General features: G+C 44.5%; 1 protein-coding gene and 2 non-coding genes across 3 annotated transcripts; all 3 read left to right on the top strand.

Annotated features, from left to right (window-relative positions):
• Positions 1-1,382: 1,382 nt before the first annotated feature.
• Positions 1,383-18,178, top strand: CZ2H9orf78 (chromosome Z2 C9orf78 homolog). The gene is made up of 9 exons (XM_035113941.3): positions 1,383-1,508; positions 4,372-4,431; positions 5,049-5,100; positions 9,359-9,429; positions 11,258-11,335; positions 11,861-12,058; positions 12,556-12,692; positions 14,436-14,534; positions 16,488-18,178. Exons 1-9 carry the CDS (start codon positions 1,426-1,428, stop codon positions 16,577-16,579), a joined length of 870 nt encoding a protein of 289 aa, XP_034969832.1. The 5' UTR covers positions 1,383-1,425; the 3' UTR covers positions 16,580-18,178.
• LOC118084600 (small Cajal body-specific RNA 16) lies at positions 2,688-2,847 on the top strand. Its single transcript, XR_004692522.1, has one exon.
• On the top strand, positions 3,015-3,171 carry LOC118084601 (small Cajal body-specific RNA 16). Its single transcript, XR_004692523.1, has one exon.
• Positions 18,179-27,933: the final 9,755 nt, after the last annotated feature.

Here is a 27,933-nt window from a genome sequence, read left to right as displayed (position 1 = left end):
GTGATATGATAGCCATGTTCAAATATATAAAAGGATGTCATATAGAGGAGGGAGAAAGGTTGTTTTCTTCTGCTCCAGAGAAACGGACATGGAGCAATGGATTCAAACTACAAGAAAGAAGATTCCACCTAAACATTAGGAAGAACTTCCTGACAGTGAGAGCTGTTCGGCAGTGGAATTTGCTACCAAGGAGTGTGGTGGAGTCTCCTTCTTTGGAGGTCTTTAAGCAGAGGCTTGACAGGCACATGTCAAGAATGCTTTGATGGTGTTTCAAGCTTGGCAGGGGGTTGGACTGGATGGCCCTTGTGGTCTCTTCCAACTCTATGATTCTATGGCTTCTTGGAATATGGTCTCCACTTCCTTGACAGCGGTTGTTGCCCCTGCAGATTAGAGGCTGTTGTCCCCATCTTCAAAAGGGGGGGAAAGAATAAGGCCCAGGTAGCTTCAGAAGGGTCAGCTTGATATCAAACCAGGAAAGGTCTTAGAACAGAAAACTAAACAGAAAAGGATGCCGTGATTACTAAGACCCAGCATGGGTTTCTCAAAAACAAATCTTGCCAGATGAATCTTGTCTTCTTTTATATGGAGGCTTTTAAGCAGAGGTTGGGTGGCCATCTGTCATAGATTATTTAATTGAGACTCCTGCATTACAGGGGGTTGGACTAGATCAGGCACAGGCAACCTTGGCTCTCCAGATGTTTTGGAACTACAACTCCCATGATCCCTAGCTAACAGGGCCAATGGTCAGGGATCATGGGAGTTGTAGTTCCAAAACATCTGGAGAGCCAAGGTTGCCTATGCCTGGACTAGATGATACTCAGGGTCCCTTCCAACTTCACAATTCTGTGATTCTATGTGCAACACGTTGAGCCCCTTGGAGGAAAAGGTGGAACACAAATTGAGTACTAAACCACTAGTGAGGGATGAGGGGTTATGAATGATATTTCAGAAGCTTGGGAATAAAAGTTAAGATATTTGGTTATACTGTGTATATTAATCTGTATAGAGCCATGCACACTGATGTCGCTATGTAAATAAATAAATAGATGATGATGATGATGATGATGGATGTTTTGAAGAACATACAAGTTTCCTGCAAAAACTCCAACTGCTTTCTAGCGGAACAAACACAGAGACACTCACGCACTCTCAGCCAAGGTCACCCCTCTCTTCTGCGCTCCCATGCGCGCTCCCTACCGCGCGTTTGCACGTAGGGGAATCAGAACTAACATCAACCCTGCCGACCTCCCAAACCACTGGAGAGCGCTGCACTCCTGCCCACACATTCTAAGGGCAAAGCGACGCGGAAGCGGCTTCGGCGTGTCACTCTAACGGCGCGAGGAGCAAGGCGGAGACACGGGAGCAGCCATTGTTCCTTCCGCAAGCGACAGGGGAAGAAGATCCGCCGCCAGCGCAGCCAGGGACATGCCTGCGGGGAAAGCTTTCCGCCGGAGGAAGGTGGACTCTGACGAGGATGACGAGGATGCGCAGGTCACCGAGGAGGTCCGGTGGGTGCTGGGGGAGTGCACGACACCCACACCGCACCTTAGTTAAACTTCGGGGGGGGGGGTGCGGTTAGAAAGTGGTTTGGGGGTCGGGTTCTCTTGCAAAGTGGTTGGTACGTTTCTTTTAATGACCACTGTTGTTGTTGTTATTGTCGTCCTCCAAAAAGCTCCAAGAAAGGTTCATGGTTCACTTTCCTTGAACCGTGCTGTATTGTACCTTCACAGCAGCTTTGTAAGGTAGGTTAGGCCGAGAGATTGGCCCGGCCCCAGCTTCATAAAGTAAGCCCTTCATAGGCTGAGCAGGATCTGTTATCAGACGTCCCTGGTTTAATTAACTACTACATCACTCTGACCCTTAGTAAAGGTAAAGGACCCCTGACCATTAGGTCCAGTCGTGACCGACTCTGGGGTTGCGTGCTCATCTCGCATTATTGGCCGAGGGAGCCGGCGTACAGCTTCCAGGTCATGTGGCCAGCATGACAAAGCCGCTTCTGGCAAACCAGAGCAGCACACAGAAACGCCGTTTACCTTCCCACTGTAGCGGTTCCTATTTATCTAATTGCATTTTGACATGCTTTTGAACTGATAGGTTGGCAGGAGCTGGGACCAAGCAACGGGAGCTCACCCCGTCACAGGGATTCGAACCACCGACCTTCTGATCAGCAAGCCCTAGGCTCAGTGGTTTAACCCACAGTGCCACCTGGGTCCCTAGTAAAGGTAAAGGACCCCTGACCATTAGGTCCAGTCGTGACCGACTCTGGGGTTGCGCGCTCATCTCACATTATTGGCCGAGGGAGCCGGCATATAGCTTCCAGGTCATGTGGCCAGCATGACAAAGCCACTTCTGGCAAACCAGAGCAGCACATAGAAACGCCGTCCCTGGTTTAATTAGCCACTACATCACTCTGACTCTTAGTAGAAGAGATATATTTTTCTACAGCAGGGGGCAACATGTCCTTGAAATCTTCTCCTGGTACCTGTGAAGCTTCTGAGTCTGCCCCTCCAGCTTCCTTGGGCATGAGCTGGTGCGGGTGGTTACCTTTTCCCCTTTGTATTATTTGTATGCCTCTTTTCCACCCACAAACAACAAAAAAGCATGCTCACTGTGACTTACAACAAAGAAATAGGGGTGCATTTCAAACATACAGTACAAAAACAATTTCATAATAACATACCAAAACCTTGGGCTGGGAAATGGTTGCTGTGTAGCTGGGCCTGCTGTGGTCCTGCCTTGTACCAGCTAGCCTGTCTTTGCCCTAGATGAAAACCTGGCACCCTCCTTTCTAGGGTCTGCCCTGCGCAGTAACAGGTGTGATGGTCATGTATGATACTGCATACATACTTGGTACACTCTGACCATTAAAACATTGCTGATGAAGAATTGTCAAAACAGGGCCTTGTCCTGGGATTTTTTCACTGGAATTTATTTTTATTTGCCTCACTTATCATTCTGGAATTGGTTCCTATTTGAATTCATCATTACATAAATAAAACCTTTTGAAGACTTACTTGAAATTCATCTTCCTCCTGGCCCGAGTTCTTGCAATTTACTGTTTATTTCTAGATGAAAACCTAGCACCCTCCTTTCTAGGGTCTGCCCTGCGCAGTAACAGGTGTTAGCATTCTAGCAGCAGCTTGATGGTCATGTATGATACTGCATACAGATCTGATGCGACATGCAGAGAAAACCCAGACTGTGTTCTGTACTATCACTGACGGACTTAGGTATGGCAATATATGAATTGAAAGACAGGCATAGGCCATAGGTTCAGGCTACAAGGGGTAAGTTGCCCAGTTTAATGCTTTTTAACTTCCACAGTGGTAGACTTAGTTGTAGATTTGCAATATTCACGTGTTATGCTGATTGAACTTTGTCGCTGTTTCAGATTGCCTCTGGGCAACATATTATTCCATATTACCGATTTATTCAAGACTGCCTATTTATTATACTGAATAAATTATTTGGTAAATGCAAAGAGATTTGAGGAGGAACGTGAGCCTTTCAAAGTGTTTTTGGAATTTGAAATGGAATTAAAATTGGTAATCCTGAAAAAAAATCAAAACCAAAATATATTAATATACCAAAACTCACATTTCAGTACTATAAATATAATAAGATTACTTAAAACAACATGCAGCATACAATAGCAACAATAACAAGGCAGCTTCACAGTTTCACCTTAGTCCTAGAACCACCCTTCCCATGATGTTGCTCACAGTCCCCTCTCCTGCAACAGCTTCTTATAAGATTTCCAAGGGCAAAGGGTGGAGCAACTGGAAACACCTCTCCCATGATATGGGAGTGGAGGGCAGAAGTAAGGAAGAGAAATAGAGCTAAAGGGGGAAGAGTGACACTTTCCCACTTCCTCTTTCAGCTCTGTGTGCTTTTCCAGGCTCATGTTTAATTCTACTGGATCTTAACTTTTATCCAGACCCCTTGGGAAAGTGATGTGTGCATGAGTACACATTTTCTGTCTCTCGTGAGGGTGGGGGCTTGTCTGGAAGAGACAACTCAAATGTGCCCATAGGCCCAAAAATGTTGATGATTCCCAAGGAATAATTTATTTCATTTTGATTTAATATTTATTTGCTTTTTCCAGTAGCAGTGTATCTAGAGGGGGTGGGGTCTGCAGTGCACCCGAGCCACGCATCTCTCCTAGGAGTGACAATGTGGCTCTGGTGCCTGCAGTAACCACACCACCTGAAAGGGTAGTGTGAGGCTCGTGGCCGCCTGCCGCCTCCTCCTCAGCCGCCCTTCAGCTGAGGGGGATGTGGCAGGCAGACTCCCGCAACCACCACACCACTTGAAAATGGTTTCCCATACCATTGTGTGTTTATGTGTTGTGTCTCTTCCCCCCCACCCCAGGCTAAAACTAGAGGAAGCAAAAGAAGTGCAGAGTCTAAGGAGGAGGCCAAATGGAGTGAGGTAAGTGGTGTCTAGGAGGTCTTCTAACTGTAAAGATCCTCAGACTTCAGAGACACGGTTGCCACAGATGTCTTTGATCTGTTGTGGGATATTGACTTCCCAAGAAGCTCAGCTTTTTTCCCCTGGGGATTCATTTGCTTTTGAAAAGTTTCAAGTACCTATGATTGCATGGGTTTTGGCCATGCTTGCTGGCGCTGATGGGAGTTGTCTGGAGGAAGTAGCTTACATATTCTCTCACAACAACTCTGCAGCATAGATTGGACAGAGAAAGAGTGACCGGCCTGAGGTCACCCAGTCAGTTTCATGGCTGCGTGAGGATTGGAACCCAAGCCTTTACCCAACCTGGTACCCTGCAGATGTTTTGGACTACAGATCTCATCAGCTCCAACATCATAGGATTGTGTTGACTACGGCTTGTGGAAGTTGTAGTCCAAAAACATCTGGAGGTCACCAGGTTAAGGAAAGTTACTCTAACCAGCACTCCTACACCACACTGGCTCTGAATACTGTTCGTTCAGGTGCCACTGGTTGATGCAGATTGCCATGCATTGTCAAACCTGAGAGCGCATTGGGAGCATTGCGGTTGAATGACTTGAATTTCTTTTGTGTATTTGAAGTGCGGCTGCTCTGCTTGTGGGGGAGAAATTACAAGAAGAAACGACCCTGGCGGTAAGATTGAACTTTTGTCATTTATCTTATCTAGATAGAACCATAAAAAAAAGAATTCAAGATCCTTAGGCACAGTTCCTAAACAAGGCTGACAGAAACGTTTCAGATTCCTAGCTAATGGTGTTATGTTTTCTCTGCACAATATTGACAAGGGCTCTGTTTGATCTGCTTTAGCCATTCTTATGGGATCCGGTTGACCTCAGAAAATTTAGGACTTCATTACTTACAAATTGTTGTTGTTGTTGTTTAGTCGTGTCCGACTCTTCGTGACCCCATGGACCATAGCACGCCAGGCACTCCTGTCTTGCACTGCCTCCCGCAGTTTGGTCAAACTCATGTTGGTAGCTTCGAGAACACTGTCCAACCATCTCGTCCTCTGTCGTCCCCTTCTCCTAGTGCCCTCCATCTTTCCCAACATCAGGGTCTTTTCCAAGGATTCTTCTCATGAGGTGGCCAAAGTATTGGAGCCTCAGCTTCACGATCTGTCCTTCCAGGGAGCACTCAGGGCTGATTTCCTTAAGAATGGATAGGTTTGATCTTCTTGCAGTCCATGGGACTCTCAAGAGTCTCCTCCAGCACCATAATTCAAAAGCATCAATTCTTCGGCGATCAGCCTTCTTTATGGTCCAGCTCTCACTTCCATACATCACTACTGGGAAAACCATAGCTTTAACTATACGGACCTTTGTCGGCAAGGTGATGTCTCTGCTTTTTAAGATGCTGTCTAGGTTTGTCATTGCTTTTCTCCCAAGAAGCAGGCGTCTTTTAATTTCGTGACTGCTGTCACCATCTGCAGTGATCAAGGAGCCCAAGAAGGTAAAATCTCTCACTGCCTCCATTTCTTCCCCTTCTATTTGCCAGGAGGTGATTGGACCAGTGGCCATGATCTTGGTTTTTTTTTATGTTGAGCTTCAGACCATAATTTGCGCTCTCCTCTTTCACCCTCATTAAAAGGGTCTTTAATTCCTCCTCGCTTTCTGCCATCAAGGTTGTGTCATCTGCATATCTGAGGTTGTTGATATTTCTTCCGGCAATCTTAATTCCGGCTTGGGATTCATCTAGTCCAGCCTTTCGCATGATGAATTCTGCATATAAGTTAAATAAGCAGGGAGACAATATACAACCTTGTCGTACTCCTTTCCCAATTTTGAACCACTCAGTTGTTCCATATCCAGTTCTAACTGTAGCTTCTTGTCCCACATAGAGATTTCTCAGGAGACAGATGAGGTGATCAGGCACTCCCATTTCTTTAAGAACTTGCCATAGTTTGCTGTGGTCGACACAGTCAAAGGCTTTTGCATAGTCAATGAAGCAGAAGTAGATGTTTTTCTGGAACTCTCTAGCTTTCTCCATAATCCAGCGCATGTTTGCTATTTGGTCTCTGGTTCCTCTGCCCTTTCGAAATCCAGCTTGCACTTCTGGGAGTTCTCGGTCCACATACTGCCTAAGCCTGCCTTGTAGAATTTTAAGCATAACCTTGCTAGCGTGTGAAATGAGCGCAATTGTGCGGTAGTTGGAGCATTCTTTGGCACTGCCCTTCTTTGGAATTGGGATGTAGACTGATCTTCTCCAATCCTCTGGCCATTGCTGAGTTTTCCAAACTTGCTGGCATATTGGGTGTAGCACCTTAACAGCATCATCTTTTAAAATTTTAAATAGTTCAGCTGGAATATCATCACTTCCACTGGCCTTGTTATTAGCAGTGCTTTCTAAGGCCCATTTGACTTCACTCTCCAAGATGTCTGGCTCAAGGTCAGCAACCACACTACCTGGGGTGTACGAAACCTCCATGTCTTTCTGGTATAATTCCTCTGTGTATTCTTGCCACCTCTTCTTGATGTCTTCTGCTTCTGTTAGGTCCTTACCACTTTTGTCCTTGATTATGGTAATCTTTGTACGAAATGTTCCTTTCATATCTCCAATTTTCTTGAACAGATCTCTGGTTTTCCCCATTCTATTGTTTTCCTCTATTTCTTTGCATTGCTCATTTAAGAAGACCCTCTTGTCTCTCCTTGCTGTTTTTTGGAAATCTGCATTCAGTTTCCTGTATCTTTCCCTATCTCCCTTGCATTTTGCTTGCCTCCTCTCCTCCGCTATTTGTAAGGCCTCGTTGGACAGCCATTTTGCTTTCTTGCATTTCCTTTTCCTTGGGATGGTTTTCGTTGCTGCCTCCTGTATAATGTTACGAGCCTCCATCCATAGTTCTTCAGGCACTCTGTCCACCAAATCTAAATCCTTAAACCTGTTCCTCACTTCCACTGTGTATTCATAAGGGATTTGATTCAGATTGTATCTTACTGGCCCAGTGGTTTTTCCTACTTTCTTCAGTTTAAGCTGGAATTTTGCTATAAGAAGCTGATGATCTGAGTTACAGTCAGCTCCAGGTCTTGTTTTTGCTGATTGTATAGAGCTTCTCCATCTTTGGCTGCAGAGAATATAATCAATCTGATTTCGATGCTGCCCATTTGGTGATATCCATGTGTAGAGTCGTCTCTTGTGTTGTTGGAAGAGAGTGTTTGTGATGACCAGCTTGTTCTCTTGACAGAACTCTATTAGCCTTTGCCCTGCTTCATTTTGAACTCCAAGGCCAAACTTGCCAGTTGTTCCTTTTATCTCTTGATTCCCTACTTTAGCATTCCAATCCCCTGTAATGAGAAGAACATCCTTCTTTGGTGTCATTTCTAGAAGGTGTTGTAGGTCTTCATAGAATTGGTCAATTTCACTTTCTTCAGCTCCGGTAGTTGGTGCATAAACTTGGATTACTGTGATGTTAAAAGGTCTGCCTTGGATTCGTATCGAGATCATTCTGTCATTTTTGAGATTGCATCCCATTACAGCTTTTGCCACTCTTTTGTTGACTATGAGGGCCACTCCATTTCTACTACAGGATTCTTGCCCACAGTAGTAGATACGATAGTCACCCGAACTGAATTCGCCCATTCCCTTCCATTTTAGTTCACTGATGCCCAGGATGTCTATATTTATTCTTGTCATCTCATTTTTGACCACATCCAGCTTACCTCCACTCATGGTTCTTACATTCCAGGTTCCTATGCAATATTTTTCTTTACAGCATCGGACTTTCCTTTCGCTTCCAGGCATATCCGCAACTGAGCGTCCTTTCGGCTTTGGCCCAGCCGCTTCATCAGCTCTGAATCTACTTGTACTTGTCCTCCGCTCTTCCTCAGTAGCATGTTGGACGCCTTCCGACCTGAGGGGCTCATCTTCCAGCGTCATAACTTTTATATGCCTGTTGTCTTTGTCCATGGAGTTTTCTTGGCAGGGATACTGGAGTGGCTTGCCAGTTCCTTCTCCAGGTGGATCACGTTTAGTCAAAACTCTCCACTATGACCTGTCCATCTTGGGTGGCCCTGCATGGCATAGCTCATAGCTTCTCTGAGTTATTCAAGCCCCTTCGCCACGACAAGGCATTGATCCATGAAGGGGTACTTACAAATAGATTGCCTTAAATGTTGTTTTAGATATGAATGTGATCTTATACAGTGGAACCTTGGTGCTCAAACGGCCTAGTTGCCAAACAAATCGGCTCCCCAACGCCACAAACCCGGAAGTAAGTGTTCCGGTTTGCAAATGTTTTTCCGAAGCCATATGACTGACGCAGCTTCCACTTGAGTGCAGGAAGCTCCTGCAGCCAATTGGAAGCTACGCCTTGGTTTTCGAACGGTTTCGGGTGTTGAACGGAATCCCGGAACAGATTAAGTTTGAGAACCAAAGTACCACTGTATTAAACTTGATCACTTTTATTCCGCTTCTGTTGTGTGCGATAGATGGATACCATATGAAAGAAAGTAAGGTAAGTTAAATATGTGTGTTGTTATCAGCTCGACCCCTAGTAAGTGCAGAACTGCTACAGAATTCTTTACCCTTAAATAAGCATTCATAAAAGTACAGCCTTACATTGCAATCCTGACTGGGTTTACGCAGAAGTAAGTTCCACTGAATTCAGTGGGACTTAATCCAAGGGAAGTGAATATGTACGATTGCAGCCATCCTGTGTACACCCATCTGAGAATGAGACCTATCGAGCACAGCAAGACTAACTTCTTGGAAAACATGCCTTATGACATTTGCGTGATGGAAATGTAGCCCAATGACGTATTCCTCTGGCCCCTCCCACCACTGGAATGTGTCCCCCATGAAGGGATACAGTCCTCCGACTAAAAAAAAACAACCCACTTCTGTTATACTGCAATAAGTAGGATCAGATCATTGACTGTCTCCTTCCTCTTCCCACCAGGATGATCCCTTTAATATAAAGACCGGTGGAATGGTGGACATGAAGAAACTGAAAGAACGGGGCAAGGACAGGTATGGAGGAACATTCCATACTCAGATAATAAACAAAGAATACTCCCACCCAATAATTAGCAGATAAACAACTATCCCCCCCTTTAACCACCCCACCCCACCCAAAAATCTGCTATCAGACTAGCTGTTGCAAATCATTGGTGAGTGGGTCCTCCTCCAGGGATGGTCTGGCATCTCTCCTCTCCCTGGGGGAAGGAAAAGCAGGAAGACTTTAGCAAAAGTTTTACCTACTTTGCTGTTGGCATGGCTACTGCATAGTGCAGGTATGGGGTATGGCGGGCTGGGGGAGACCACAATGACAGCTTCACTCAGCGGTATATCACTGGTGATACCATCACCACTCTTGAGTCCCTCTGCCTCCAGTGCCCAGCATGCTGAGAAAGAAAAAAAAACTAACCAGGAGCCAGAGGCAAAGGGACTCCAGCGGCAGCAGTTTCACCAGTGATATACCGCAGGTGAAACTTCCATTGCACTCTGACCTGGCAAAGGGAGAAACAAGCTGCATCGCCGATACAGCTTGTTCTTCCCTCCGCATCTTTAAACTGCTTGGCTGATAAACATGCTGCTGCCGTCCCCTCAGCAAAGCAGTTCTATGGAGCCCCCAACCCACCACCAGCTCGCAGGAGCCAGCGGTGGGATGGGGGCTCCGTTAAAGTTCTCCCCCTCTACAGTTGAGAGAGCCCCTACTCTGCTCCTGCTTGTGCTCAAGTAGGAACGGAATTGGGGCTGCAGCCTTGGCTTGGCTACCGCCAGGCTGCCTTCATCTGGGAGGGGGTGCTGCACCTTTCCTCCCAGAAAGACAGAGCCCACCCTCCCGGGGAAGCACTCTTGGATGCTGCTGGCAGGCCCAGCACTTGCCAGCAGCCCCTCTCCCAAGTCGCAGATAGGGTGGCTTCGTACCTTGCACCTTGCAGACTTCACCCAGGAGGGTGGACTGCATCTTCCCTCCTGGGGTGAACAACCCCCAGAGGAAAGAGGCAGTACGCCCACACAGGCTAAGGCTAAGGCAGTCAAAAGCACAAAACTTGAAACCCCCTTCCCCCCCACACACCAGCAAAGGCGGAGGGAGCCTGGCCAAGGAGCCCCAGGGTCCTTGCTGCTCAGGCACAAGTGCCAGGGAGCTGGCTCCTCGGGGGGGTAGGCCCCCTCCCACCCCCAGCAGAGCCTAGCCAGGGAGCCCCAATTCCCCTGCTAGTCATGCATAAGCAGCAGGGGACTCGGGGCTCACTTAGCTGGGGGCAGGAGCCTTTCCGCACCCTCAGCAGAGCAGCGGGCTGGAACCAGCTGTATTAGCCACAGCCCACAATGCACCAATGGTGAGAACTGCAGCAGTTTCACCTAGTGCCTCACCGACAGGGGCCCGTGCAGCTTTTTACAACATCACAATTTATCGCCAAACCACTATGTTTGGCTGGTACTGCGATGTTGAAAACCCAACATCACCCAGCCCTAGCTACTGCTCTCCTGCTGCTGGTGGTGTTGGCCATCACAACATCTTGTGGGGGTGAATTTCACAGTTTAATTATGCACTATGTAAATAAGTACATTCTTTCGTCCATCTTCCAGCATTCAGCTTCACTGGATGGCCCCAAATTCTAGTATTACTGGAGAAGGTGAAACAGTTCTCTATCTGTCAAAATCAATGAAACTTTAAAATGCTTATCTTTGACTACATCAGAATCATGGTGTGGTATACGTTTGCTAGCTCAAGCTGTAGTTTAGAGCAAACCATGGTTTGGCTTAATATCTCAAATGAGACATTGACATTTTAACAAATTATTTGTTACTGGTTAAAATAGCTCCCCACCTCCCTGTCTCTTTTTTCCAGGATCAGCGAAGAAGAGGACCTCAACCTTGGGACTTCTTTTTCCGCAGAGACCAACAGGAGGGATGAAGATGCTGATATGTAAGAATCTTGTCACATCCTGTTTAGTAGACTAATTTGGCTAATTTGTCCACAGTGCCCACTTATCATTCCTACCCTCCAAATGTTCCTATTGGCACTTCCTATTGTTCTGTGCTTAAGAACATAAGAAGAGCTTGACTGCTGGATGATTGCAAAGCCCACCTCATACAACATCTTGTTTTGTACAATGGCCAATCAGATACCTGCCGGAAGCCCACAAGAAGGGCAAAAGACCACCCATATATATTTTTTGTCATTGTCCCTCCACCCCACCCCAGCAATTGGTCTTCAGTGGTACAAGTAGGATCTGCAATAAAATACTGCCGAAAATCAATCTAGGCCCAGAGCCAGCCCAGTCACATTGGGCAGTCAGCAAGCCCTACTACCTATGCTGCTGCCAACCAAAAATGGTGACCGCAGCCTGCCACCTCCATGCCTGGTGTTCTGACACCTGAAACTTAGCAGGGGTGTGCAGCCCCACATAGAGTGTGTTCTTGACTCCTGCTCTTCTGACTCCCTGTTCAGGATGAAGTACATTGAAACCGAGCTGAAGAAAAGGAAGGGAATTGTGGAAAATGAGGAACAGAAAGTGAAGCAGAAGAATGCCGAAGACTGTCTGTATGAGCTGCCTGAGAGCATTCGGGTCTCTTCAGCTAAGAAGACTGAGGAGATGCTGTCCAATCAGATGCTGAGCGGCATTCCAGAGGTGGACCTCGGAATTGAGTAGGTGACTTGGGTGGTGCTTGTTTATTTCAAGCATTTTTAAACTTAAAAAAGGCTCTCAGAGCGGCCTGCAAATATTGGTAACAAGACAGTCTCAGAGCAATCCATAACCTCAACAAAATACCCATCAAATGGACTTGCCTGATTTAGGAACTTCATGCAAAACTACAAGCTGGTGAGAAGTTTTAGGCATGTAGTCTATCTGGAGGTTCCACTGCTTCAAAGGCCTGAAAGAGAATTCCCAGTGGCCTTCACCCATTAATAAGCCAGGTTTTGTTTCCTAGCTGGAGAGGGGTCTCCTAACAAATTTTCAGCACCCTGAACAAACTACAGCTCCCAGGGTTCTTTGGGAAAGCCATGTCTCCTTAAAGGGGTATGATAGTGCATTATGTGTATAGTGCTGATGATGCTTGGGTTGCCTTTCCCCACCAAATCTGGGGTGATCGTCTCTACTTTGTATGAAGAGGACCTCATATACATATTTTTTTTCCTTTCAGAGCTAAGATCAAAAACATCATTTCCACTGAGGACGCCAAAGCGCGATTGCTGGCTGAGCAGCAGAACAAAAAGAAAGACAGCGAAACCTCCTTTGTCCCAACGAACATGGCCGTCAACTACGTCCAGCACAACAGATGTGAGTCTCGGGCATGGCTGTGTTGCCCTAGTTGGGCAGACGCTGATCCAAACAGTGGTCTAGTCCTCTTTGCCTGTGCTTTGGACAACCTGTTCTTTTTGAGGGACTGCAGAGCATAGGTATTGCCAGAGAGAAGAGAAACCACACACAAACATGCCTGCTGTGATGTGAACAGAAATTAAATTGATTAAGAAATTGTTGTATGGGTGAATCAGTTCTGAGTAGCCCTAGTAGGGAAAGGAAGCTAAGAAGGCCTGACTAGTTTTTGGTTTTGTGTAGAATTTGGTAGCAGCACATTGCTAAGTAAACCTGGTTCCTTCTAATCCAGTCACAGTGGCTCATTTGTAATCTTGCAAATTCTACTCCTGGTACTGTGGTTACTGTCTTCTAGATGTTGGGTAAACTCTGGCCTATTTTCTAGGGATCTGAATACAACTACCAGATTAGCTGGAATCCTGAACTGATTGGGTAGACACTGAAACATTGTGCTGTAGGTCCCACTTATGTAACTTGCACTGTTATAATTTTTGTAAGATGCCTTGAGAGCATTGTTTTGAAGTGGTAAAGGGACCCCTGACCATTAGGTCCAGTCACGGGGGTTGCGGCCTCTGGGGTTGCGGCGCTCATCTCACTTTACTGGCCGAGGGAGCCGGTGTACAGCTTCCGGGTCATGTGGCCAGCATGACTAAGCCGCTTTTGGTGAACCAGAGCAGCGCATGGAATAATAATAATAGTAATAATAATAATAATAATAATAATAATAATAATAATAATAATTTATTATTTATACCCCGCCCATCTGGCTGGGCCTTCCCAGCCACTCTGGGCGGCTTCCAACCGAATATTAAAAACAGTACAGCATCAAACATTAAAAACTTCCCTAAAGTGCTGTTTACATTCCCGTTGGAGCTGTACCTATTTATCTAATTGCACTTTGACATGCTTTCAAACTGCTAACTTGGCAGGAGCTGGGACCGAACAACGGGAGCTCACCCCGTCGCTTGATTCAAACCACCGACCTTCTGATCGGCAAGCCCTAGGCTCTGTGGTTTAGACCACAGCGCCACCTGCATCCCCTTTGAAGTGGTAGATAACCTATTAATAAATAAACTTACAAATGGTATTATCATCAGCATCACCACCGTCATTTCTATATAGCTTCATATTCAGTGTTTTAAACATTTTCAGAACTTAGTAAAAAATATTGGCTCAAATCACAGAGAGCACTGTATTCTCAGAACAGATGTTTAGGTGTTTCTGGAAATGCTTTCATCCCTGATGTAGACGAAAGTACTGGTTCAGACATAATGCTAGACCCTGGCTTGGAGCTATGTAAATGAGCCTTTAAGGACCTTATGGTCTGCCAGCTACCCTTTCCTCATTCTTCCTTCCTCCATGCGTCATGATTCCCTCCCTTCCTGGTTTCGAAACTGTAGTGTGCTGCTCTGGCTGAACTAGGTTTGCACTTACCCATCACACCAGGATTGGAAACCATGGTTTCAAGAACAAGGCAAGCCATAGTTGCTGGTTCAGATGCCATGGCAAACTGTGGTTTGATGAAACCAGGATAAAAATCTGAATTGAAGCAAACCATATGCGGAGAAGAGAAGGAACCTTGGAACCCCAAAGACATAAAAGGCTCATTCACAAAGCCCAATACCATGATTTGGTGCTGGATCTGAATTGGACCATTGTCTTAAGCTCTGCTGCCCTGCATTATTGTAATATTCTGAATCCTTCCAGTTTATCATGAAGAGCTGAATGCACCAGTACGGAGGAACAAAGAAGAACCCAAAGCCCGTCCCCTCAGGGTGGGAGATACCGAGAAACCAGAACCTGAGAGTAAGTTCCTGCAAAACATCAGTGTGTGGATATCTGGAATGCCTATGTGTGTCCACAGCTTGCATACATAAGCTGCCTTTGCTTATGATGCGGTTAACATGCAGGTGGGGCATGAATCTTAGAGGGTCTTAGGTTTTATTCACAGTGGATGGATCCATTAAAAATTAACGACCATGACAAATTTCAGTGGATCTAATCTGAACAAAAGTTATTTAAATACAATTCAGAGACTTAACTATATACAGTATGGCCTTCATGCAGGTGCTCTGCCACTGAGCTGCGGCCCTTCTCCATGCCTACACAGCTGCTGTTCTCCTGCTCCAGAAAAGATGTTCTTATACTCTCTTTCATCATCATCATATTCAGTTCCCAGCATAATAATTGCTTGTAGTGCTGGGGATTCAGAAATAGAACCTGGAGATTCTCTTTAGCTATCCTGGCTAATTTGATAGCCTTTCCTACTACTGATAGATATATCCTCCACCAAGGAAAATGGAATCGTTCATAGCAGCATGAGCAATTTTTTTTTGTTAGCTTTGTCTATTTCACTCCTGAATGACAAGTTGAAATTTCTTCCTCTATACAACTGTTTAAAAATATATAGAGTCCCTGCCTCTTTTTTGCTTGTGGGCACCCTAAAGGCAAAAAAGAAAAGAAAAAAATAGGCATACAGTGGTGCCTCGCTAGACGAATGCCCTGCTAGACGAAAATTCCGCTTAACGAAAGGATTTTCTGATCGGAGGTTGCCTCGCTATACGACGAGGTTTTCTATGGCCACCGCTTCGTCTTGCGAAAGTGGCCATAAAAACCTCCGATCAGAAAATCGGGGCATTCATCTAGCGAAAGGGGAACACCGCCGCCTCCCGCCTGCCTCCCCCGACAAGGAAGGCAAGTTCGGAGACGTCCGAAGTTGCCTTCCGTGTTGGGGGAGGCAGGCGGGAGGCGGCGGCGGTCTCCCTCGCCGCCTCCCACCTGCCTCCCCCGACACGGAAGGCAAGTTCAGAGTCTGGAACGCAAGCGGGCGAGCTAGGTGTCCCCCGCTTGCGTTCCCTGAGAAGGCACCTGGCTTTCTCAGTGAAGGCAAGCGGGGGACACCCATCCCGCCCGCTTGTCTTCGCCGAGAAAGCGCACGGCTTTCTCAGGGAACGCAAGCGGGGGACACCTAGCCCACCCACTTGCGTTCCCTGAGAAAGCCGAGTGTCGGGGGAGGCAGGCGGGAGGTGGCGGGAGAAGGTGTTCCCCCCCCACCGCCTCCCGCCCCGCACCCCCCGGCACAGAGCGCAACTTCGGGCGTCTCCGAAGTTGCGTTCCGTGTCGGGGGAGGCAGGCGCTGCGGGGGGCTTTTTGCCATTTGCCTTCCCCGAGCCAAGGGGGAGGCAAACTGCGAAAAGCCCCCGGCCGCAGTGCCACACTTTGGCACTGGCTTGGCGGCGGTGGGGGAAAGGCTCAGGATCGTTCCTTTTCCTTTCCCCCACCCCTCCCGACAGAGCCGGATCCGACGAAGCTTCTGAAGCTTCGCCCGATCCGGCTCTATCGTTGGCAGCAGCGGCGCTTGCTCTCTTGGCTCGGGGAAGCGCCTGCCTGCCTTCCCCGAGCCAAGAGAGCAAGCGCCGCCGCCGCCACCAGTTCCCCCGGAGCCCATAGGAACGCATTAATTGACTTTTTATGCATTCCTATGGGAAACGGTGCCTCGCTATACGAAATTTTCGTAGGACGAATTGAGTCCTGGAACGAATTAATTTCGTCTAGCGAGGCACCACTGTATATGATGTTTCCCTTTTTTAAAAAAAGAAACAAACAACAAATTACATTTTGGGATTAATTCTGGATTAGGTCTGGAAAGGTTGAAGGCTACCTCTTGGTGTCACATAGGCCTTTATCTAAATCTCATCACTTATCATCTCTTTATAAAAAGTTGATTTAATTAAGGTTCCCTCTTTCTTTATGACATAGGGTCCCCACCAAATCGCAAACGCCCCCCAAATGAGAAGGCAACCGACGACTATCACTATGAGAAGTTCAAGAAGATGAACCGGCGGTACTGAAGCTGGCTTTTATGGAACACAAAAATTCCTCTTCAGATATTAAGGGCAAAGAAGGTGGGGGTTCACTTAGAATCATCCCTGCAACTGGGAATTGTTTTTGTAAACAGCTTTGGTTTCTTTTAATTATTTTTTGCACTCAAGCAGTGTTTCATGAAATAAAATAAACAAATTCAACTCTTGATAAAAGGTGGGGTATAAATAAATAAATAAATAAATAAATGATAATAATAATTACTGTGGCATCTCAAACAAAGGGGAGATTCTAAGTGCATTTACCTAAGCCATGGGTAGGCAAACTAAGGCCCAGGGGCCAAATCCAGCCCAATTGCCTTCTAAAACCGGCCCACAGATGGTCCGGGAATCGGCGTGTTTTTACATGAGTAGAATGTGTGCTTTTATTTCAAATGCATCTCGGGGTTATCTGTGGGGCCTGCCAGGTGTTTTTACATGAGTTGAATGTGTGCTTTTATTTCAAATGCATCTCTGGGTTATATTGTGGGGCATAGGAATTCATTCATTTTTTTTTCAAAATATAGTTTGGCCCCCCCACAAGGTCTGAGGGACACTGGACAGGCCACCTGCTGATAAAGCTTGCTGACCCCTGACCTAAGCCCATTTAAATACCCCCTCCCTGCTAAATATGGGAATGTTTGATATCAAGCTAGCACATGGGGTGGAGTTGAGGGTACAGATCTGAGATGCAACTTGTGTGTGTATAGGATGTGCCCGATCTCCCTTACCCTCATTTAGCAACACCCCATAATCTTGATTAAAGTTGTTGAAAGAGTACATTGTCTGGATGCTGGCAGCTTCCATTGTCCAAAGGAAGAAGTGTAAATAGCTCTCTGCAAGTGTGAATATTCCTTATGATTTCTGAGTGAAGAAGAGTAGAAGAGTTTGGATTTGATATCCCGCTTTATCACTATCCTAAGGAGTCTCAAAGTGGCTAACATTCTCCTTTCCCCTCCTCCCCCACAACAAACACTCTTTGAGGTGAGTGAGGCTGAGAGACTTCAGAGAAGTGTGACTAGCCCAAGGTCACCCAGCAGCTGCATGTGGAGGAGTGGAGACACGAACCCAGTTCACCAGATTACAAGTCCACCGCTCTTAACCACTACACCACACTGGTGTTAGTTCTGCCTAAGCATCCTCCATAGGCCTGCTTGTACAGAAGTTCCTGATTTGTCCTTCTCATGTTTATAATGTGTGTGTGTGTTTTCAATGATAAAACTTTCTATTTTAAAACAGTTGGAGTATCTTTATTTCCCTCCCGCCTTTTTAATGCTTCACTCAGAAACTGGAGATTCAGAAGTTTGTGTCTATTTTTACTTTTTAACGGGTTGCTGCCCCTATTCATATTGTATCCCAAACCCACCACCCCCATTTCCAGTTCCCCACCCTCCTCCCTTTACAACTCACCCAAAAAACCCATATCTACACAGGTCCTCTCATGTCCCTCTGTCCCTGCTTTATTCAGTTATCTGCTGTTGTTTAAAACCTGCCTTCTCTTTTGTTCCTCTCCTGCACCTTGACTTCATGCAAATCCAGAATTGTAATGTGGCACTGCTAATCCTCCAATAAAATGCAATGACAGCTTTACATTCTTGTTGTTGTTGTTTAGTCGTTTAGTTGTGTCCGACTCTTCATGACCCCATGGACTAGAGCACGCCAGGCACTCCTTTCTTCCACTGCCTCCTGCAGTTTGGTCAGACTCATGTTAGTACCTAGCTTCAAGAACACTGTCCAACCACCTCATCCTCTGTCGTCCCCTTCTCCTTGTGCCCTCAATCTTTCCCAACATCAGGGTCTTTTCCAGGGAGTCTTCTCTTCTCATGAGGTGGCCAAAGTATTGGCGCCTCAGCTTCACGATCTGTCCTTCCAGTGAGCACTCAGGGCTGATTTCCTTCAGAATGGATAGGTTTGATCTTCTTGCAGTCCATGGGACTCTCAAGAGTCTCCTCCAGCACCATAATTCAAAAGCATCCATTCTTCGGGGATCAGCCTTCTTTATGGTCTAGCTCTCACTTCCATACATCACTACTGGGAAAACCATAGCTTTGTCGGCAAGGTGTTGTCTCTGCTTTTTAAGATGCTGTCTAGGTTTGTCATTGCTTTTGTCCCAAGAAGCAGGCGTCTTTTAATTTCGTGACTGCTGTCACCATCTGCAGTGATCATGGAACCCAAGAAAGTAGAGTTGTCTCTTGTGTTGTTCGAAAAGAGTGTTTGTGATGACCAACTTGTTCTTTTGTCAGAATTCTATTAGCCTTTGCCCTGTTTTGTTTTGCACTCCAAGGCCAAACTTGCCAGTTGTTCCTTTTATCTCTTGACTCTCTACTTTAGCATTCCAATCCCCTATAATGAGAAGAACATCCTTTTTTGGTGTCATTTCTAGAAGGTGTGTAAGTCTTCATAGAATTTCAGTTTCTTCAGCACCGGCAGTTGGTGCATAAACTTGAATTACTGTGATGTTAAAAGTCTGCCTTGAATTCGTATCGAGAATTCGTATTCTATCATTTTTGAGATTGCATCCCAGTACAGCTTTCACCACGCTTTTGTTGACTATGAGGACCACTCCATTTCTTTTATGGGATTCTTGCCCACAGTAGTAGATATGATGGTCATCTGAACTGAGTTTGCCCATTCCCGTCCATTTTAGTTCACTGATGCCAAGGATGTCAATATTTATTCTTTCCATTTCATTTTTGACCACATCCAGCTTACTAAGGTTCATGGTTCTTAATTCCAGGTTCCTGTGCAATATTTTTCTTTACAGCATTGGACTTTCCTTTCGCTTCCAGGCATATCCGCAACTGAGCGACCTTTCGGCTTTTGCCCAGCCACTTCATCAGCTCTGAATCTACTTGTACTTGTCCTCTGCTCTTCCTCAGTAGCATGTTGGACACCTTCCAACCTGAGGGGCTCATCTTCCAGCATCATAACTTTTATATACCTGTTGTTTTTGTCCATGGAGTTTTCTTGGCAGGGAGTGGCTTGCCGGTTCCTGCTCCAGGTGGATCGTGTTTAGTCAAAACTCTCCACTATGACCTGTCCATCTTGGGTGGCCCTGCACAGCATAGCTCATAGCTTCTCTGAGTTATTCAAGCCCCCTGAGTTATTCAAGGCAGTGATCCATGAAGGATCACTCTTACGTATACATTCTTACGTTTATAGAAAGGAATTCCACCTTTCCTTGAATGAACTCAAGGTGGTGTACATTAAATGAGGAAGATGAGGATGATTCTCTCCCCTCAAAATTTATTTGCACAACAACCCAAGCATTCCAGACCATCAGCTCTGCCACCCAGGAGCTGCATTCTATCAAGCTGCCACATGAACTGTCCTCCTACATAAGCGCCAAAATCTTTGGATTGCATAAATTTTATACTGAGCAGACTAATAGAAAATAATGGTCCTGATTTAATTATTTGATTTATATTGCCACCCTTCCTCCTGTATAAACCCTATGTAACAATGAAGTAATAAAACACTAAAACATATTGAACTGTCCAATGCAGATCCACACTGGGAAAGATCTCAAAAGGCTTGTTGAAAGAGGAAATTCTGCAGTAGGCCCCCAAAATATCTATAATACCTAGTGAAGGATTTTCCCATGAATGTTGGGTGGATTCCTGCTACAGTCTGAACAGTTTATGTATTCAATAAACATTTGCCATATGTTATAAAAGGAATAGGAATTTTGCTTGCCCTTTTCTTCTCTGGCCACACTCTGGTATTCCAAGAATCAATGTTCAGCCCAATACTAGTTTTCCAGCATCTGGCTACCTCCATACAGGCAACTGTCAATAGAAAAGCTAAGAGTTCATAACTAGGGTAATCTTAGCCTAAGTAGTGCTAGTGCAAGAGATATTTCAATGGTTTTGTCATATATCAAGCTTATTTCTTTGAAGACAGTACTCTTAAAAGTTTCAACAGTCGCTTGGACCACAAAGCCATCCATTTTTTATTTGGTATGTGGGTTTAACAAGCATTTTAACAGCTGGTTGAAATGGTGCCATGGCCATTTAAGGTTTGGTATGTCAGCTATGAATAGTTCTTTTTGTAGAGAAATACCATTTTCATAAAAGTCTTTTAGTCTCTAAAAGTCCACCTGTTCCCAACCATTCCAGTCTAATCATTCTCCAGCTTTTTAAAAGGATTGGTGGAAGCAGAGAGGAATAAGGAGAGATACTGGAAGAGCCTATTTTTTAAATGTTTTCCAAACATTCAGTGTGGTGAGGAGGAAGGGTTTATAGTGAGTGGTTTTTAGTGAGTGAAGAGGGTAGAAAAGGATATATATATGTATGTATGTATGTATGTATGTATGTATGTATATGTATATATATATATGTGTGTGTGTGTGTGTTTGTGTGTTTGTGTGTGTGTGTGTGTGTATGTGTGTGTATATATATATATATATATATATATATATATATATATATATATATATAAAATGTAAATATAAAATGTAAACTGGGCATGTGGGTTATCCACTTTTCTCCGGAACCACTTGACACAATGTCCAATGCAAATGTCCGAAGGATCTTATAAAGTTTGCTAAGACAGATGTCACACCTGTGCAATGCAAAACCCCAAAAACAAAGTGTTTCAGAACACACCAAACAGATAAAAGTGCATGCTGGAAAATAGAACGGAGAAGCAGCAGCTCCATTGGCTGCAGACAATCGGTGACATCACAAAATTCCATAGCAACCAATTGAAAACAGGCCTTTTGCAGCATCAAGGCCCAGCATTGCCCAGCAGACTGAATAGGCCGCAGCATTGCCCAGCTGGGAGAACTGACTAGGCTGCAGCATTGCCCAGCTGGGAAAACTGACTAGGCCGCAGGCAACAACCAACTGAATATGGGCCTTTTACAGGGCCGTGCCTTTGGGTAGGATAAATGTGTCGGGGCGGGGTGGAGGGATTTCACATAACATGCGTGGGTAGGGGGGTCTGGGTTGGGACAGGGCAAAAATTTACAGAACACGCGTATTGGGGGGAATGATTGTGGGCAAAATGAAGGGAGACTCTGAAGGTGAGGGGACTCTGAAGGGAGACTTTGAAGGTCCATTTAACAGGAAAAGGTCCATTTAACACAAAAAGCCACTGCAATGCGTGGCAGGGCCAGCTAGTTCTCTATATATCTCAACAGCACATGCAGATACTGTCATCTTGACCAGTGGATCTGCTATTGGTCTCATCCGCTCAGTCCACCTGAGCCTCTATTTGCATGCAGGGAAAGTCTCTAACTCACTGAGGGTTAGAGACCCATCAGCTGCTCTCACCTGGCTTAGCCAGCCAGCTGAAGTGGTTTCCAGGTGTGGCCACTGTCACATGCTGAAAGCTCCTAGGAGCCACAGGTGAGAGCGGAGTGCATGGTGGGGACCAAAAGCGACAAACGATTCCAGAAGGAGCATGGCGTGTCCCCCACCAGAGGTATTACAGTCAAACCTCGGTTTGCGACCACCTCCGTTTGCAACTGCTTCGATTTCTGACCACCGCGGACCCAGAATTGTTTACATCCGGGTTCTGCGGTGCTCGGATGTGCGCAGCATGCACGTGCGCAGAAGCACTTTATCGGCACTTCACGCACGTGCAGAGGCATGCCTTCAGCGACCGACTGATTTGGGGAGCAACCGGCTGCACGGAACAGATTGTGGTCGCAAACCGAGGTACCATTATACTGTACTGGCCCGAATATAAACCTCACTTTTTCCAAATTCCAGCTGTGAAAAGTTAAAGTGTGGCTTATATTCAGAACCGAGCACTGTGCACCCACCTCCCGACACTACCGCCCTGAATGGGGGACGTGGGGCAGCCAGCTCCGGCTTGGGGAGGTAGTGCCAGGAGACGGTAGTGCCAGGAGGTGGGTGCGCCGTGTGCTCAGAACCAAGCACCAGTGTCAAGCGCCCCACACCCCACCTTCCAGGGCAGTAGTACCAGGAGGCGGGCTGCACCCGCAAACAAGCCTTCAATTTAAAAGGTGCAGCTTATTTGCGGATGTGTCTTATATTCAGGACAATACGGTATTAGAATATTATAATTGTATCATTTGTTTTCGCTCTTTGTGCCTCTTTAGAATACATGTTGCACTTTAATGTCGTCTTCTACAAAGATCCATTGACCTCGCTAGGAATGTCACCCAGAATGCCTGCACTCTTGTTCTTTTGCAATAGCTTTGTGAAATTATGGTGGTGATAATAATTAAATACTGCCAAAATTCACCCATAAATAGTGACTTTTGTTTTGCTTCGTCCAAGGAGGATTTAAAGGCTGCTTGCGAACAAGCAATCTTCAAACATATTTTAGCTTATTTGCTTCTCTTAAAATTGCAGCCTGCAAAAGAATGCAAGCTTCTCCCCGAGGGCCAAGGGGACTGGACAGGGGACCAGAGGAGGCTGCATTGCAGCAAGTCAGACCTCAGATTCATCTCGTTCAGTCCTGCCAGTCCTGACTGCAAGATGCCCCTCTTGCCCCCCTCGCCAGCCAAACAGCTGCTCCAGCCCTGCCAAATAGCCCTTCCCTCCTTGGGAAGTCAAAAAGGTCTTCCTCCTTGAGGACCCCTGACATCCATAGCTGACCAGATGCCCCCAAAGTGATACCACCCAAGCTGGGGCAAGGAGCCAGACAACTCTGGAGTTGCCCACTGTCAGAAACTCACCTGCCCTGGGACTCTTGGTAGGAGGAGGTGAGGCGGTGCGCAGGGCCGGATTTAGGTTTGATGTGGCCCTCAGCTACTGAAGGTAATGGGGCCCTTTATATGTCCAGCTGTTCTTTGTCAACAACAAATTGTCGCTGGTTTTTGTGTGTGTTGAATATATGCTCTATGGTAATTGATGGACCTCATAGGTATCTCAAGTCATTTGCACATCATAAAAGATGTATTTTATCAAAGTCATTGTTGAACTGAAATACAATTAAGAAGAAGTATATTCATAGTGAAATAATTATTCAGCTCTAACTTGAAATTATTTTTCATTCAGAAACTTAATACTGCAAACACATTGGCATTGGGCAAGAACAAAAATCCTTTAGGAACACAATTTACAAAGACTCATCATCTAGTCTCTAGAAACTTGTTATAACATGAAATAATGATAGGTGTAAATATGTGATGCAAAAGACTCATAAATAGCTTTATTCATATGAAATTAAGTGTTATAACCTGTACAATTACAGGTACCGGTAGGTAGCTGTGTTGGTCTGATGTAGTCGAAACAAAAAAAAAAAAAAATGTGTCCAGTAGCACCTTAGAGACCAACTAAGTTTCTCATTGGTATGAGCTTTCGTGTCTTCTTCAGATACCTGTACAATGCAACTGTATGAACTGTAGTTCATAAAATGCATTTTTAAAATATACTGTAATATCAAGATCACCATTGTAGTCCACACTGTTCATTGGGGCACGGGGCACTGTTCATTCTTGCTGCCACGGGGTGGGGTGGGGTGGGGAGAAGAATTCCCAAGCCTGACAGTGTGACCTGTCTCCTGTTTGTCAATACACCTGATAGTGCTTGCTGATTGCCTTATTCTGGACAGTCTGGGCCATTATTTGGAAATGGTAATACCTCAGTTCTTGAATCTATTGTTACAGACCTCCCCTATTCATGTATTTGGAGGAGTTTGCAAATGAAAATAACTGTTGGGAAAGGTTTTTCCAATATATGTCCTTCTACAGCAGAGAAAATCTTTGGTCACATGAAGAGAGTCAAGATGGGCTTCAGAATTACCCTGGGAACGCAAAATTGATTTTATTTTAAGGGAAATTTTTTTTGAAGGGTGAAGGATTGGTTTTCTGTGGAGCATGTGTCTGCTATGTGTGCACCTTAAAATTTGTGTAACAAGCTCTATTAGTTGTTCTGTTGGTCTCGGCTAGATTAAAAACAGCCATTGTAGAGCTTTCAATTCAGTTGCCCTCAATTTTCCCTGCTAAAGTCCAGCAAGACATTACACCTATCCGTTTTCAGACTGCCAGCTATCAGCCATCATGCATGCAGGGGGAACAATGTGACTAGTCATTTAAAAAATATTTATTTTTTAAGATTGTTTTCCTTATTACACCTGGGAAAACTGTGTGATTTCCTTGTGCAAACCCTGAACATCTCTCTTCCTCCCTTATTTTCTTTCCTGTTAGTAGTTTCCAACTTGTCTTTCAAATTGGTGGCCATTTTGTGAACCTCTGCCACTTCACATTCTACCTCAGCTACTTGGCTTGCCAACACTGATATTAGTATTTCATTAATTACTTTATGTTTAAGTGATGCTGAAAACACCGTCTTAATCCTACTTTTAAGTAAATTTTAACCCTGTTTATCCAAAAGTTCCCTGTCACAGTTATAAAAATTTATTATTTATACCCTGCCCATCTGGCTGGGTTTCCCCAGCCACTCTGGGCGGCTTCCAACAGAAGTATTAAAATACAATAATCTATTAAACATTAAAAGCTTCCCTAAACAGGGCTGCCTTCAGATGTTCTCTAAAAGCCAGGTGCAGTAGTTGTTTTTCTCTTTGACATCTGGTGGGAGGGTGTTCCACAGGGCGGGTGCCACTACCAAGAAGGCCCTCTGCCTGGTCGGTGCTGGATCTCAGAACGATGGAGGTAGAGACGCCATTTATATACTGGACCGAGGCCATTTAGGGTTTAAAGGTCAGCACCAACACTTTGAATTGTGCTGAGAAACATACTGAGATCCAGTTTAGATCCTTTAGGACCAGTGTTATATGGTCCCGGCGGCCACTCCCAGTCACCAGTCTAGCTGCCGCATTCTGGATTAGATGTAGTTTCCGGGTCACCTTCAAAGGTAGCTCCACTTAGAGCGCATTGCAGTAGTTAGCACTGAGGGAGACATTTTAGGCCCAAGTACCTGAGGTAAATGATTGGTGAGCTTCCTCTGTAGTGATGAGAAGACATCATCACTATTACAACACCTGAATTACTTACAAAAATGACCATGAAAGACAATTGTAAAAGCTTGCCATTAATATACAAAATAAATGTTTTTCACCTTCACTGTTGGGTTGCTAGTTTTATGTGTTTTTTTTCCACTTAGAGTAAACCTGCTTAAATTAATGGACCTACTTTAGTCATGTCCATTAAATTCAGTTGGTCTACTCTGAGTAGGTCTAACATAGACTGCAACCTGTTGTCTTTATTTATTTAATTTGTGCCCCACTTTCTTCATAAAACATGCCAATGAGAGTTAACAATAGGAACATCAACAATAAAATATTTTGAATGTAAGTTCTACTCCAGGTAGACTCACTGGAATCATTGCACCTAGGTTACCCATGTCCATCCATTTCAATGGGTCAACCATGAGTAGGACTATAAGGTCTTCAACAGGTGCACAAAATATTATTATTATTATTAGTATTATTATTAAAATTTATATACAGAAAGATCACAGGGTAGTTTGCAGCATAGCTGAGAGTATATTTTTACCACAATCTTTTTCAATGTTAATTTTAACTAACCTTGTTTTTTATTGTTTTTAGCTGTTTTAATTGATCATTTTTATATTTTTAATACACCACCTAGAGGCTTTACTACAATTAATCAGTATTTACATGTTGTTAAATAAAATGAAATGAAAAAAATAACATTCAGTTGGCTGTGCACATTCTGCAACACTTGGGGTTCAAACAGCTATTCTTCTGTGCCCGTTTGGGGTTAGTGAATATTTTTCTATTTATGCAGACTTTTGCTACACCAAGAAGGGGGTCTGTGTTGAGGATTGGTTTATCTGACACTCTTTCATTTGTTTGCTTGGGGGGTTGGATTTATATAATATTTATTTTTTATTATTTGTTTACCATTTAATATCCCACCTGTCCTCCAAGGAGCTCATGGTAGCATGCAAACTTCTCATTTCCTCATCCTCACAACAACTCTGTGAGACAGGTGAGGCAGAGAGATAGTAAATGATCCAGTGAACTTCATGGCTGAGTAGAAATTTGAACCCTGGTCTCCCAAGGTCCCAGTCCAACACTTGAAGCACTACACCACACATTTTGATGATGTTTGAGAAAGTGATTTTAGATATCAGATTTAGATGTAACATACCATAAGAACATAAGGGACGCGGGTGGGGCTGTTGGTTAAACCACAGAGCCTAGGGCTTGCCAATCAGAAGGATTTACCTGGACAGCCTGGCCATTCTTTTGTGATGATAAATACTTAATTCCTGAGTCCAGGTCACAGGCTCACCCTATTCATACACAAATGTGCCCTCAAGGCAGGATTTGTGAGCACAGAGACAATGGGGAGGCTTTTCCTATTTCCTTCCATCCAAACTGCAGGGGAATATTTGAGGTCACTGAAAGACTAAAAATGGCTTTAGGACCGTTTTCCTGTACTGTTTCAGACATGTGGTTTCTATATTTATGTATGTGTTTGCCTGGACATTTATGAACATTTATTTTATATCTTAGACCTTATAATTCTCATAACAATTATAATAGTGTTTCTCAAGTCTAAATCATCTTGGCATAGTGATTAATTGATTTATTGTCACATGGATTTGGCTGCCATCAGTTTCGTGCACTTTAACTGCAAGTTTTACTATTACATGAGGAATCAAAAGCATAAATTGTAAAGCCTAAGACCAGTTGTACAGGACCCACTTGCAGGTTGTGACCCACAGGCTGGAAAATGCCAATTTGTAAAACATTTAGCGCAAGCGGTCCTCAGTCTTTCCCTGCCTGTTTCTGCATGCTTGAAATCTCTGAATTTGTTTTATGTACTTTTAGATTTTTAAAAAAGTATTACTGTATATTAGGTTTTAGTGTCTTTTTATTTTAATGACAGCTTGTTTACAGTACACAACTTTAGAGATTTATTGAAACAAGTTGTATATTTATTGATTTATTGGTTTTAGGCAGTGTTTTCATTTTCAGGATGTATTGTTTTGTTTCAGACAGTATGCCACTTAAGAGATTTTTGAAATGTTAAGCAGTATATTTATTTAGTTCAAAAGATTTATATGCTGCTCGATGGTTACTAAAACCTCAAAGCAGTTTAGAAAAAGAATAAAACAGTAAGATAATCAGCAAAAAGTTTAAAACTATTGGAAGCACTCAAATAATAATTAAATTCAATGATAAGCTAACCCCCCCATTAAATCACATTCCTCACATTATGTATGTCTGAATAGTGTTTGTCTAGTGAAATATGCTTTAAACAAGAGCTGCCATATGTCTTGGATTATTTTTCAGAAATTGGGCAAATGCCCTGGAATATTGGCAATGAGGGTTAAATCATGCCGAAAACGCTTTTAAAAAGCTCCAAAACTAAAAAAATTCTTTTAGCTTTTAATAAAAGTAGCTCAACAACTTTGGTTCCTCTAAAAAAACAA

The sequence above is a fragment of the Zootoca vivipara genome, chromosome Z2 (genome assembly GCF_965207765.1).
Source record: "Zootoca vivipara chromosome Z2, rZooViv2.hap1.1, whole genome shotgun sequence".
Classification (NCBI taxonomy): Eukaryota; Metazoa; Chordata; class Lepidosauria; order Squamata; family Lacertidae; genus Zootoca; species Zootoca vivipara.
This window is presented reverse-complemented; position numbering and strand designations above follow the sequence as displayed.

What these genes read in the sequence shown, in the direction of transcription:
- CZ2H9orf78 (XM_035113941.3), top strand. Translation starts at nt 1,426, where the DNA reads ATGCCTGCGGGGAAAGCTTTCCGCCGGAGGAAGGTGGACTCTGACGAG. An exon ending in CTACGTCCAGCACAACAGAT is followed by an intron (nt 12,693 to 14,435) that starts GTGAGTCTCGGG and finishes GAATCCTTCCAG; the next exon opens with TTTATCATGAAGAGCTGAAT. An exon ending in CGAGAAACCAGAACCTGAGA is followed by an intron (nt 14,535 to 16,487) that starts GTAAGTTCCTGC and finishes TTTATGACATAG; the next exon opens with GGTCCCCACCAAATCGCAAA.